This window comes from Osmerus mordax, chromosome 24 (assembly GCF_038355195.1).
Source record: "Osmerus mordax isolate fOsmMor3 chromosome 24, fOsmMor3.pri, whole genome shotgun sequence".
NCBI lineage: Eukaryota > Metazoa > Chordata > Actinopteri > Osmeriformes > Osmeridae > Osmerus > Osmerus mordax.
In genome coordinates, this window is record NC_090073.1 from 5,483,851 (window position 1) to 5,497,621 (window position 13,771).

A 13,771-nucleotide genomic window follows, 5' to 3' on the forward strand; every position below is an offset into this window, starting at 1 on the left:
GCCTGCTCTACTGGACACAGATGAAAAACAGGCAGAATATGGCAACAGACATCTCGCTTCAAAGGCCTTTTTGACCGTAATCACTCGACTTGGGTCCTTTGTGCACATTTGTAAGTGTTCATGTGCGCGTGTGTTTGTGTGTTCGTGCATGTATTTGTGTGTGCGTGCGTGTCTGATGTGTGTGTGTGTGTGTGTGAGAAGTGCGTATGTGTGTGTGGGGGGTGTATGAGCGTGGGTGGGTGTGGGGGGGCATGGAGGTACTATAACAGCATGGCGCACGCCCGCTCCAGGTCCAGGGACACGGGTGACGTCATGTAGGCAGTGTATTTATTTACTCTGTGATAGGGCAGTGACGAGGGATACACAGAAGACGAAAAAACAAACTCTGCTTCAGATAATATTATAATAACCAACATCGATTTTCACATTAAGATACATTTATTGGATACGTTTCTACATGTGAAGTCAGGTTAAATGGTCTGCTGGTGGAAGATGCAATAGCCCTTGTTCTGATTGTTACAACTGAGCCCAATGTTCTTACAGTGTTCTAACGTGGCCTATAGAGTACAGATATACGCAGCATCTGGTTTTGAGACTGGAGAGGAGCGAGGGGGGGGGGGGGGGGGGGAGGTTGAGTAAAAGGGGAGGGGCTGGCAAAGTTTCGTAGAGGGGAGCTGGAAGGGCAAGTGCGCAGTGCTGTTAATGAGCTCACAGAAACACACGGACCACATGTCACTGGAGCGCACAACACCGGAGCGCGGTCACCGGATCGCGGGTCTGATCTGTCATTTGACCATCTGGATACTTACCATCGACTTGCATCTTGACTACATGCAAACCCTTGAGCTCAAGAGGCAAGCGGAGGATAACTACACTTATGAAAACGTCACACTTCAGACATGGTTCGTGTAGGCTATGGCTTATGTGTGCGTTAACTTGGCATTTGTTTTTTAATGGAAATAGTGGAAATCTTGTGACTGGCATACTTGGGCTTTAGATTCAGTTGCAGGGCGGTAAGATGAGCAACACCACTGTGACAACGAGGGCCATGGTCCCGACCATACCTTCAATCATGTTTATTTTCGGAGTGGTCGGTAATGTTATTGCTATAGTTGTCTTGTGCAAATCACGAAAGGAACAAAAAGAGACCACGTTCTACACGTTGGTGTGCGGACTGGCGGTTACCGACCTCTTGGGGACACTGCTCGCGAGCCCGGTCACCATCGCGACTTATGTCAAAGGCTCGTGGCCCGGAGGGGACCCCCTGTGTCAGTATTTCGGATTCATAATGCTCTTCTTCTCTCTGGCGGGACTCAGCATCATATGCGCCATGTCCGTGGAGAGATACCTGGCCATAAACCATGCTTATTTCTACAACGACTATGTGGACCAACGGCTAGCGGGCTTGACGCTTCTAGGAATCTACGTATCCAACGCGTTCTTCTGCGCTCTGCCTAGTATGGGTCTGGGCCAGGTGAAGAAGCAGTACCCCCAGACCTGGTGCTTCATAGAGTGGCGGAGCAACGTGAGCTCTGACGCCGCCTTCTCCTACATGTACGCCGGGTTCAGCTCCCTTCTCATCCTGGCCACGGTGATTTGTAATGTGCTGGTGTGCGGGGCTTTGATTCGGATGCACCGACGCTACGTTCGAAGGATGTCGTTCGGGAACGATCAAGGGCGGAACGCGGACCCGAGGAGGAGCCGCAGCTTCGGGCACTTGGCAGGTGCAGAGATCCAGATGGTCATCCTGCTCATCGGCACCTCCATAGTGGTGCTCATATGCTCCATCCCCCTCGTAGTAAGTTCGTTTCTCCCCTCTCTCCTTCCTCAGTTTTTATGCTTAAAATGTCCTTTACGCACAGATGTATCCATGACGCACGCACGAAAAAATGCGGTGAAATGTTTTGGAGGGATTATTGGTGTACTAGTTTAACGAGGCAACGCATACAATCGTAATGGAGTTCCCCCATTAAAGTGCATTCGATAGTCCTTCGAATGATGCAACTTATACCAAGAAGGCGCATTGTGTTCTCCACTCAAAGGCTATAGTGAAGGTCAGCTCAACTGACTCTAAACGCTGTACCATCCGTCTCAGCTGAACACGCCGCATGTGTCTCCTGCAGGTGCAGGTGTTCCTGAACCAGCTCTACAAGACCCCCGTCGAGCTCCGCCTGGAGATCAACCCCGACCTGAGGGCCATCCGCTTCGCCTCCTTCAACCCCATCCTGGACCCCTGGATCTACATCCTCCTCAGGAAGGCCGTGCTGCTCAAGGTCATCGAGAAGCTCAAGTGCCTGTTCTGCAAGGTCGGCGCCCGCAGGCAGCAGCTGCAGGGCAACTTCGACTGCATGGACGCCCACCAGCTGTCCTCCGTCATCTCCAGGGACTCGCCCTCCATGGTGTCCCGGGACCTGCGCGAGGCGAGCAGCACCTCCCAGACCCTCCTGTACCTGCCCGAGGGCCGCGAGGCCTACGCGGGGAGCTGTCGTCTCCCGGACGACCGCTACAGGTCCCGCCCTTCCTCCGGGGAGGCCCCCCGAGGCTCGGACTCGTCCGAGCAGAGCAGCACAGAGGAGGGCAGCGGAGAGGGGAAACACCTGTCCGCCGAGGAGCTCCGCGCGGAGGAGTCCTCTCAGCCCCGTCCGAAAGAGCAGACGCTGCAGGTCTCGCTGAGCACTGAGCCTGGCCAGGAGAAATGCATTTGAAGGCTGAGGGTCGGAGGTCTTCCATAGACTGCCTGTCAGACTGTTCTCCCTCATGGAACCTGGCTGAACCTCTAGCAGAGCCAGACTTAACTCTCCTAAGAGGTCTACTCTGATAGGCCAGAGCCTCTTGGTCATTGTTGTGTCATTATATCAACATGAAACTGGTGACCTGACCTGTTGTGTTCAGGTCAGGGTTGTGAGTGTGAACATTGGGACACGTTTGGGACACTGGTTCCTCTGACGGAAGGTCCTGGAAGGTGAGAGTGGACTAGTTGTCTCACAGCATTGGAGTTTTCATTAAGGTTTACGTGTGTGTGACTTTTTGAAAGTTACATTTGTATTCTTCTCCATGAGAAGGCTTCTGTTGTTGGATCTTGCCTTGTGATGGTATGGCATCCACATGGCCTGTTGTCAAATATATTGTGTTCTAGCATCCATGTAAAGATATCCTGTTTATGATTGCAGGTTTAATGTGCTTGAAGTTAAATGTGCTTGTATGCATATCATAGATCATTCATGTAAGTAATATTCACATAGAATGAATTAAATGAGCTGATTCTCAGTACTGCTCTATCCTTGTTTGGAGATCTTTGTTTTCATGACTCCAGTCCAGTATTATGAAGTCACTGCTGGGACTGCTAGCTTGTGTGAGTGAAACGTTGACAAGCAACTCAAAGCTTCAGAAAGCAGTGTGTGTATGTTTGTGTGTGTGTATGAGAGAGAGAGGGAGAAAGATTATGAAAAATTATGAGTCTGTGTGTTGATACCTTGTTCTAAACATTTAAGGCCAAGGTATCGAATAACTACAGCAATAGAACAAATATACAGTTCAGTAATACTGTAACTATCACTGGAGGAAAAATAGCTAACCAGAAACCATGAATATAATCCGGACATTCAGTGTCCGAATCCCAGGTTCCTGAAGGAGGTCAAAGGTCGATTTCTGACCCCTCATTAAGTCAAACAGATGTCTTTGATAAGACCGGGCCAAAGCGTTCCACAGCGTACAGCATCTTATCTCGTCAGACGGACACCGACACACTGCGGTTCATCGCTAATCAGAAATGAGTTCGCGGTTCAAAAGCGAAAGAACCCTGAATCTGACCACACAAAGGCACACACACACACACACACACACACACACACACACACACACACACCAAGCTGACGGGCCAAAGGCAGCCTTCCCAGGAAATAAACTGTCTGAAGACGTTTCCTTCATGAAACAATAAATATGATCTCTGGCTTCATTTCAACGTGATTGAGCTTAAACAAGCAACACAGTGGCTAGTGCAAACACACAGCAGAGAGGGATATTGACACACAGTGTGAGAATACCCTCTGGAATAATGACAGCGGGAGGGGGGGGGGGGGGTTAATTATGATTTAATTTGGATGTGAGAAGCAATTGGTTTGCAGCGTTGCTTTATGATGTTCAGCCATCTATTTCATATTCAGTTCCTCGTCGTTCTCTGTGAAGGCTTGGCACACATGGAAATAGGTAGAGGCAGATTTTTTGATAATATCAGAATATATATCATATTTCAGAAATATCATATTTCATTTATATACACACAATATGACATTTTTCACGTTACACCAATAATCATGAAGCCAGGCGGGTTGCCAAAAAAAGACTCAACTGAGAAGAATTTTTTTTAAAGAAGAATATTTTTTTCTTGTTTAGATTTTAGAGGTAAAGTGAAAAGTTAAGGTCCAGGGTAGAGGTCAAGGTTAGAGTTCCTGTTGTTACAGAGTGCATAACTTCCTCTCCACCCCAGCATAACAAGAGACCAATAAGACAGCTCCTCTTCCTGTCCTCAGTAACCAAGGAAACAAACAAGGCTGTTTGGCATCCCAATAACTCACATCAGGCTGATGCCCTGTTCTCAGTCCTCTGGTCTCCATCTTCTCTTTCCTGAATACTGTTTCCTGTCTCTGGCTCCTCTTTTCCCCCCTCTTGTCCCCTGTCATCTGTATTCTCTCCTCTTTTATCCTTTCCTCTTCTCCTCTCTCCTCACCTCTCCTCTCTACTTTCCTCCCTTCCCTTCCCTTCACCTCCTCCCCACCCCACCCCACCCCACCCCTCCCCCCATCCCCTCTCCTCTCCTCCCCGCTCCCCTCCCCTCTCCTCTCCTCTCCTCTCCTCCCCGCTCCTCAGCCCTCCCTCCTCTCCCCTCCCTTCCTACTTCTCCACATCCCCGTCACCTGCACCTCAGAACATGTCACATTAGATCCCTTAGATCCGGGATGCTTTGATCCGAGGCCAATGTACACACGCCAGATGATAGCAGCGCTGGATTATCCGGGACAGACTCGTGTGGTACGACATCCTGTGGCATGTTGTCAGCTTGTGAAGATCAAACTTCTTGATAGCAGGTGAGGGGAGAGTGTGTGGGTTCCAAGGGGGTGGGTTCTGGGCTACATCGTTGCAACTCCACCAGGGGTTTGGAGGGAGACTGGCGGTCGAGGAGCCTTCAGGCTAGGAATTAGAAAACCTTATGACTCTGTTAAGCCCCACACAAACATACACAGACCCCCAGAATACAGGCCGAACTCAAGGGTTTTAAAAACAACACTACACACAGCTAGTTCCCATGAAATCAGCTGTTAATTAAAAACTTTGATCCTCATTTTTATGTAATACCAGCCTAAGCAAATAGGAAACTTCTAGTCATTCAAGATGACCCATGGAACCTGATAATCAGATATTTGAACAAAATATGGAAATGTTCTGTCTTGTTTCCGATTTTGCGGATTAAAAAATAAAGAGTCAGGAGACAGTTCGGGAGCTTGAGAGACACCAGAGACATCAATAGGCTAAGTATCAACAAATTAGAATGGACCTTTACTGCCCCGTCATGCTTGTTCTGGACAAGAATGATATTGTGCAGGCATTAGAGTCGTTAAACACCTTTACTTGCGTCATTTGTTAACCGCAAGAAAGTCCAAACACGGTCATGGTTTGTTATGTTCATCTACAAGACCAAAAAATGCTGAGTAGCCTAGAGTATGGTAACAAGAGAGACCCATCTGTGTGTGTGGTTGTGTTGACTGTGTCTGGTCTGTGTGGGCACGCATGTGTGTGTTCGTCACAAAAAAAAGTTAGGGAGTAATTTACATTACAGACTATCTCTCTATCACTTTATAAAAATCACAAAATGGCCTCTACCTGTTTACTGAGAAGCTCATGCCAAACTGTAAGCTTGTAATGGAATTGGCATACCCCACTTCTTACTTCAAAGCAGCATGCCTTCCTACCTTGTAAACTGCACTGTTATTTAAGAGCCGTGCTGCAGCTCATTCTATTATCAACCAGTGGTGAAAGTCTGCTATCAATTTTGGGGGGGACAATTATATGACATTTTTTCAAGAGCAATTCCTGAGGGGGACACCAAAATTACTGCTGTAACATGTAGCCTACATTGTAATATGTTAAAAAATATATTATTAATATTATTTAAATGTTTACAGTGATTTATTGGGGGGAACAAATCATATTTTTCCCAGGATGGGGGGGTTGTGTGTGAGGGGGTCCTGTCCCCCCTGTCCCCCCCGGGATTTCCACCTATGTTAGGTCTCATATTCGGGTTGGAAGCAGAGCGGCGTTTAGACCTGTTAGAAGGGGTGCGACAGACCTACTGGAAACGAGGAGCGCTTCCCAGCTGCTGTCGGGCGCCAGCCAGCTCCGATCCTCGCTCCGTGGGTTTGGAGAGGACAGAGTAGGCTACTTTTACATAAGCCTGAAAAACGGTCTTTATTATTTTCTTTATAGGTTACGTTACGTAGCTGCTGGGTAGCCCCACATATACACACACACACACACACACACACACACAACACACACAACTTCTTTATGATTGATGATCTATTGCAGAACACATCAGTACGTTTTCCTCTGAGCTTATCCAGAGAGGCCGGGATCCAGTTCAGCTTAAGGCTCAGGTTACTTACAAGTAACTCCTCAAATCGAGCCCTAGCTAATAATGGTCTGGAACAATTTAGATCTTGCAAATAATTGCCGTGCGGCATGTCGTGATCTGTTATGTGAGCAACCAGCACCTCACAATTCAGTAACCCAGACTTTACCTGCTAACAGACCATATAAGCAGAGTATTAACCTCACTGCGGGAAGATGGGAATCTAAACGCAGATTTTTCGCATGTGAACCTAAACATGTGCTACAAGACCAAAGCGGAATTCCACAAGGGCCTAACTTCCTCTGCCACATTGATTGACAGTAAACTGCTTTCTACATTCTACAGCTGTGTGTTTTTGTTATTTGGTGAGCATGCCTCTGGAGAGTACAACGTGTTCTGTGTGTACAGTACAACATCATAGGATATGTCATTGAGTTTGCCCAGCAAAATATGTATTATTTGTTTTGGGTATGATAATGGCAAAAAAAAAAAAAAAGCCTTTCGTCCAATCAGGTGAGTTGAGTGAGGGATTGAGGTCAGAGGGTCTTTTGGCCTATGGAAGTCGTGGGAACATTCTGAAGTGTTCTGGAGCGGCCGAGACAGAAACAAGGTCTAGTGGACGGGTCACATGACCTTGGCAGGCAGAAAGCAACAACAAAGACTCCTGGATCCTCCACTGGTCCACCCTACAATAGAGCCAACACAAACTCCTACGACTAACATCACAACACTGATAAGCAAGCTGCTGACATACACGTCATATATGTTTTGGGCAACACTTGGCATGGCAGTTCATGTAACCTTAAAATAGCTGGGGTCAAATTGAGCCCAAGGACGAAAGATGTTAGTAAATTTGAGGATAACGGGAGGGTTAAGGTAAGGTGTGCTACGTCTTTAAGTGTGTGGGGGGGGGAAAGTTTATTAATATCACATATTTGTGAGAACAGCAACATCCACTCATCCATCCTTGAGTTTGTCGACTCAGTGTGTGGTTATGGAGACGGAGTATGCTATGTTGGGAAATCCATGGCGTCACCTAAAATCTGGACTCCACATCAACATCAGACACAGCAGACTTGTTGAGGCGATGAGGATCACCCTTGTGCCCACTCGAGAAGCAGCATGGTTGGGGGATGGTACGGGAATGAGGGGGGGGGGGGGGGGCTTGGCAAATAACAGTATGCTCACTACTTTCGCTCTGGATAAGAGCGTCTGCTAAATGACTAAATGTACTTTATATCCCTGAATGTACACAAAGTACTGTCATTTACAAGATCCCCCGCCAATGCGAGCTGGGAGTTAATGTCGTTCTTAGTTTTCTGTCGCATCCAAGGAGACTGGTTTCCACGGCGCCTGCCAGTGGTCCTAATTGTTAGTGGCATATGTCAGTGTGGGGTAAGTGCTTTAACAGGGGTTGGGCAGAGGTAAGCAGCAGGGCTGCTCACACGGGATATCCAATATCGCCTCCTAAGTGTGCTTGTGGGGAGAAGTGTCATCCACACACGTCAGGACCTGAGGGGAAGCAGACCTGAAGTCCATCAGACTGGAGCCAGAGAGCGTTTCTGGGAAAGAGGAGGATCTTCTCTGAGTCCCGTCCCTGATCCTCTCTCGAGGGTTAGGAGCTGTGATCTCCTGCCTGAAGGCCTGGTTCTCCGAGGCCTCACGAAGACAGTAACAGAGGAGTATAGGGTTAGGCAATAGAGATGGCTTCTTAACACGCTACTATATTGTTGTGGATTTGTTTTTGTTTTTTACATGGAACTTTTAACACACCTTGCTTTTTTTAATGACCAACCTTCCTTTAATCATTCTGGACAGAGGTGCAGAGTTAACAGCTTTAATCCACATCTCATTCACTCCTCATTCACTCCTCTCTTAACCCTTGTGCTGCCTTCGGGTCACATGACCCAAAGGTTCATAACGAACCATCATTGTGTTTACCCAATTTTACCCAATACAAAAACAAATACAAATTATTTTCTTTTAACCGCAATGTGGGGGGTCTGAGACAGCCCGATGGTTAAAAGAAAATGCTTCACTTTGTTTTTGTATGCGGTAAAGTTGTCGCAATACGACGGTGGGTCACAATGACTGATGGGTCAGAATGACCCGAAGATAACACGAGTTAAATCAGCCTTGCCATTAAACTCTCAAAAAAGACGTGTACGAGTCCTGGTAACTTTTTACGGCTCATAATAATTTCTGAGGGCTGAACGACACCATTGTGTCAAAGCCGGACATCTCACTCACAGCATCCTAGTCCAGTACAACCCATTTTCAGATTGTTCTAGAACATGATGGATTGTTCTTGTGTGCCCCCGCCTGTCCTCCCTTTAGAGATAAGAAGCAAACTTCCTTCCGCAGTAAATCAGTTAAAAAGTCTGACCTTTGAAGCCGTACGGTCAGATGTTTGTGTCGGAACATCCCAACAGTGTCCTCAGAGATGAACTCTGATCTGTTGATTCCTCGCAGCGCGCTCAGGGCAGAGTGAATGACCAAGACTGAGTCTTTGGAGCTAGGCCTCCCAGCTACGAAAACACATCACAAAAAATTGGAGCATCAGCATAAGTTCACTGAGGTACTAACTTCCTGTACCACATCCTGCTCCATTAGTGACTGAAGATCAGCATGGACTAGAGCGAAAGACCAGCCCTTCTGAAATGTACCTGTTTGAAAGTGATACTGGAATGTGTATTTAACCTTTCACTTACAAAAGAGACTGTGAAAATGGCTACCTTTTGAGTTTCATGGATGTTGAAGTGCCAACTTTGAACACTGTATCAAGTTAAAAGAAACTCACTACTCCTTTAAAGGAAATATAATCAGAGTATCAATCAATCACCCTAACCTTATCTTGCTTATCCAACAAATGCATTATTCAAGTTTTGTCAGAACATTTGTATTATTTAGCCTGTATTTTTACAGAAGGTCACTCTCATTAAGATAATAAAAAACAGAGACTGCCCAACCAGAAACTCTGTCACATAACCAATTGTTCTCCAACATCTGCTCTTCAACTGCCACAATACCAGGCCTACTCAAGGTCCTTGTCCCCAACTCTGGGCCTTGTCCTTAGAGCTCGACTGACCACAGCTCCGTTCCACACACTTCCTGCTTGGTCAGCCAATCGCCTCAGCACTTCCTATTCTACATCCTGCTTTCTGGCTGTGGGAGTCACCATCATGTTTATTTGCAGTCTTGTACTGCGTCTTCACTGTCAGGACCAGGACAAGCTTTGTTTTAATAAAACTCCAGGATTCGAATAGAAAATAAGTAGTTTGTGATGCATGGAAATCATTTCACTGCAACGCATCTCAGCCCTCACACACAATGTTTCAGTCACCAACATCGACCTGAAAGCTGGTCATATGGACTTCCAACAACATGTTTCTTTTGCCCTCATTGATCTTTTGAATGGAATGTAAGCAAGCCAAAACCTTATGTTGTAGAGCCTTAAAGGAACAGGCCTTCTGATCATCTGGTTTGGGGTGTTCTTAAACAAGGTAGGCAGCCAGCAGGAGGACAGCCTTTAAGAGAGAACGCGATCTGTCGCATCAGAATTTTGATTTGGGTCATATATTTACAAATATACAGAACAGACAATAGAGGGGGGTGCATTTCACGACAGGCTTAACGGACCCCCTGCTAACCCTGACAAGGAAACTGTGTTACATGCCTGAAACTTACTGTGCTTACTCATACTAGTGCCCTCAGTGTACAGTAAGAATCATTTGATGCTGGGATATACAGAACAGACAATAGAGGGGGGTGCATTTCACGACAGGCTTGTTGTATTCATTCTTGCCATGAAATGCACCCCCCTCTATTGTTATGTTTAATCTGCAGACATATGGAATGTTTCAAATACTTCCTAGTTGAAAATGTATATACACAATCACATTTTTAACTCTAAAACTTTATGCCAATCCTGTTGGGGTATGTCAACTGAAACCAGCCAATAACCAAAAACAACTGTCTGGTGTTTGTAGATAAAAACCTCCTCTCCGCCTCTCCCATCCCTCATGTTCTCAGATGTGAGGAAGCTGGAGACTGCCAGCTCATGCACAGGAAGCAACTCTTTAAGGATGATAACTAGCCTGTGTACACTGCTGTCAATCCAACTTCTCACTGGCTAAACAACCTTCGCATGTCTGACTACGCACAGAACTAGGGCCGTCATTATTCTGGCCCCATCTCGCCTTCCCTGTAATCAAATGGTAAATAACCAGGGTGTAATGAAATGTCTCCCTCTACAGGCCATGACGAAACCTCAATAATAAAAAGATGTGGAAAAACATGGTCATCAACCCTGGTCCTCAGGGCCCACTGGCCTGTATGTTTTAGATGTGTACCTGCTCCAACACACCTGATTCAAATTAATGGTCGTCATCAAGCCCTGATAATAATGACCATTCATTTGAATCAGGTGTGTTGGAGCAGCAACACATCTAAAAAAAATGCAGTGCAAGGAGTCTCCAGGAATAGGATTAAGAAAGGCTGCTCTTGTGTCATGGAGTGTTGTCAGAAGAAAAAGGCCAGGAGGCTGAGATGTTGACTGTCTCTTTATTTCAGACGGGGATGGGGAGAGGGGGACCTAAGAGGAGCTGGAGGCAGCCACGGCGGCCCTCTTGGGCTTGGGAGCAGTTCCCTCACGGAACCCGTTCCTAAAAAACAACAGGAGACAAGAAACACCAAATGTCAGAAATGATTGGATTATCATTAACAGGTAGCTCTCCAGGAACAGTTCAAAAGCTCTGAGCTGTAGCAATACAGGTCAAACTGAGGGTGAGCTGAGCTAATTCGTCAAATCACAACATTAACCACTACCACCCAGCACACTCACATTAACCACTACCACCCAGCACACTCACATTAACCACTACCACCCAGCACACTCACATTAACCACTACCACCCAGCACACTCACATTAACCACTACCACCCTGCACACATATTAACCACTACCACCCAGCACACTCACATTAACCACTACCACCCAGCACACTCACATTAACCACTACCACCCAGCACACTCACATTAACCACTACCACCCAGCACACATATTAACCACTACCACCCAGCACACATATTAACCACTACCACCCAGCACACTCACATTAACCACTACCACCCTGCACACATATTAACCACTACCACCCAGCACACTCACATATCATCAATAAGAGAAGGGGCTAAGTCAGGGCCAATTTGTCAGCTGGTTTAACACAAACCTGACTAACCCTCACACTCCAGGAGTTAAGAAAAGCTACAGGTGTAACAATGTGAAGCAGAAACAGGACTAAGAGCAAGTGTTGGGTGCATACAATCCTTGTTTTAGTTTTTTTTTTAGACGACTACAAACACAAACAGGGGCCCCATCTTTGCACAGCCAAGACGTAACCTACAAGTTGAGTCTGCAGCAACACCACAGCCCTCACAGGCACCCTGGATACATTCCAGGTGAGCGGACCCAAACCCACCAGGCCCCCGGCCCTGAGCAGAGAGGAGGGAGTGGGACTCACCTGAACCTGCGGTACACCACCCTCAGGTGTCTGAGACGCCCAGTACCGGTAGTGTTGCGTCTCTTGGCCTTGGCACTCCAGTTATCTGTCGGAGAAGGGGGGTGGACATGTTAGAACCATGGGGATGGAGGAAGGAGGTGGAGAAAGAGAGAAGGGGATTGGAGAGAACAGCAAACAGCCCTGAGATGTGTTAAAGCAACGGTAAAATGTCGATTGTAGGCTCCAAACTTGAAAATGAACTAGGTTTGGACATCAGTATTTGTTGTAACAATGAGTTCAGAAAGGATAAAGCATGTCTCTGAGGCTGATACGAAAGCATGTTGAAGTTTGTTACTGTCTAACTTGACTTACAACTCCTCTTGCGCTTGGCGGGGTAACCGCATTTCCCACATTCAGACTTCTGCAGATGGTAAGCCTTGGAGCCGCATCGACGACACAAGGCGTGCGTCTTGTTGCGACGTTTTCCGAAAGACGATGTTCCCTTCGTCTGTGGGAGAGACGTAGTTTAAAACTTTGACATAAGTCATGTGGTTCTTAAATATTGTGACCTGGACGTAGAAAATGGGGCGTCTCTATTACTGCCCAAGATGCCAAATAGCTGGATTTAAATGAGTCTGTTGCCATCCACTAGGCTACTGAAAATATGGAGTAGGCTACTATAATTTAAAAACTATTTAGAGGGGAAATGCAACAAGGTCCCTATATACTAAGTTGATAGGTCTCGACGCAAGCTCACAAACAGGTGTTTGAATGAAGTCTGCAGTTCACTGTCAGATACATGGATCGCTACAATGACTTAAGTTTCCGGAGATTCAACCAAATTTTCCTTGATACACAAATCATCGACCAAAAATGCTTGGAGTTTGTGATAGAACGAAACCTAAAAGTTCACAACAGTAAAGTGATGGGTGGCGGACAGTGATTGGCAAAACTGATGAATTAGGATTGTTTGAGGTACACAGCTATCCGCTCTTACCATCTTAACAGCGAAGCTGACACGATAGAGACCGGATACCGGTCACCGTGTGACGGTAAATCCCTTCCGTAGTTATTCGGGTGTTACACCATCATGTGTCATACAAACAAATGTGCGTTCAAACCTTAGTTCCAGCTCTTAAAATAAATACGTGTGATATGTAAAAAAGCATTTTATGCATATTTCGGTTTTCAAAGGTATTGTATAAACACAGACAAGTGAAGACAGTGAAGCAGATTTTTTTAATCATATAATTATCTACATGTAAAATATTTTTAATTCAGGATATATCTGTCTTTGTGAACCACACTTCTGATTATTTAAAATTCTATATAGTCCTGTGTTCTACTCTTTCAAATAATATATGAATGCGTGTAGAGAGATCTTTCCTAGGGGCCTGTCAGTGTTTTGAGACTAAACCCATTTATTATGTTTAAAGGCACCTAACACCCGACCAGCAGTTTCCCTGTAGTGTAGGTCTAGAACTTTCTGGCTAGCTTCCATTTCCGCTGGTCCTGCCCTGGCCGTGTGACAACAAGACGTGTTAGTAATATTTAATGAGGTCACGGTGAGTGTAGCCTAGCTGTTTCAGGCCAGGAGCTACAGCAGAGTAGGGCAACCCTGACACCTCTAAGCCAGCCTGCCGC

At 46.3% G+C, this 13,771-nt stretch overlaps 2 protein-coding genes across 2 annotated transcripts; one reads left to right on the top strand and one right to left on the bottom strand.

The window, feature by feature from the left end:
- Positions 1–967: 967 nt before the first annotated feature.
- ptger4a (prostaglandin E receptor 4 (subtype EP4) a) lies at positions 968–3,208 on the top strand. The gene is made up of 2 exons (XM_067227821.1): positions 968–1,798; positions 2,124–3,208. The coding sequence occupies exons 1-2, from the start codon at positions 1,019–1,021 to the stop codon at positions 2,703–2,705; spliced, it is 1,362 nt and encodes a 453-aa protein (XP_067083922.1). The 5' UTR covers positions 968–1,018; the 3' UTR covers positions 2,706–3,208.
- A 7,966-nt stretch (positions 3,209–11,174) lies between these two features.
- Positions 11,175–13,176, bottom strand: LOC136932860 (large ribosomal subunit protein eL37). The gene is made up of 4 exons (XM_067228155.1): positions 13,125–13,176; positions 12,500–12,635; positions 12,149–12,233; positions 11,175–11,289 (listed from the first exon to the last, which is right to left on the bottom strand). The coding sequence occupies exons 1-4, from the start codon at positions 13,125–13,127 to the stop codon at positions 11,220–11,222; spliced, it is 294 nt and encodes a 97-aa protein (XP_067084256.1). The 5' UTR covers positions 13,128–13,176; the 3' UTR covers positions 11,175–11,219.
- Positions 13,177–13,771: the final 595 nt, after the last annotated feature.

What these genes read in the sequence shown, in the direction of transcription:
- ptger4a (XM_067227821.1), top strand. Translation starts at nt 1,019, where the DNA reads ATGAGCAACACCACTGTGACAACGAGGGCCATGGTCCCGACCATACCT. An exon ending in TATGCTCCATCCCCCTCGTA is followed by an intron (nt 1,799 to 2,123) that starts GTAAGTTCGTTT and finishes TGTCTCCTGCAG; the next exon opens with GTGCAGGTGTTCCTGAACCA.
- LOC136932860 (XM_067228155.1), bottom strand. An exon ending in CGCCAAGCGCAAGAGGAGTT is followed by an intron (nt 12,234 to 12,499) that starts GTAAGTCAAGTT and finishes CTTCTCCGACAG; the next exon opens with ATAACTGGAGTGCCAAGGCC. An exon ending in GTGGTGTACCGCAGGTTCAG is followed by an intron (nt 11,290 to 12,148) that starts GTGAGTCCCACT and finishes GTTGTTTTTTAG; the next exon opens with GAACGGGTTCCGTGAGGGAA.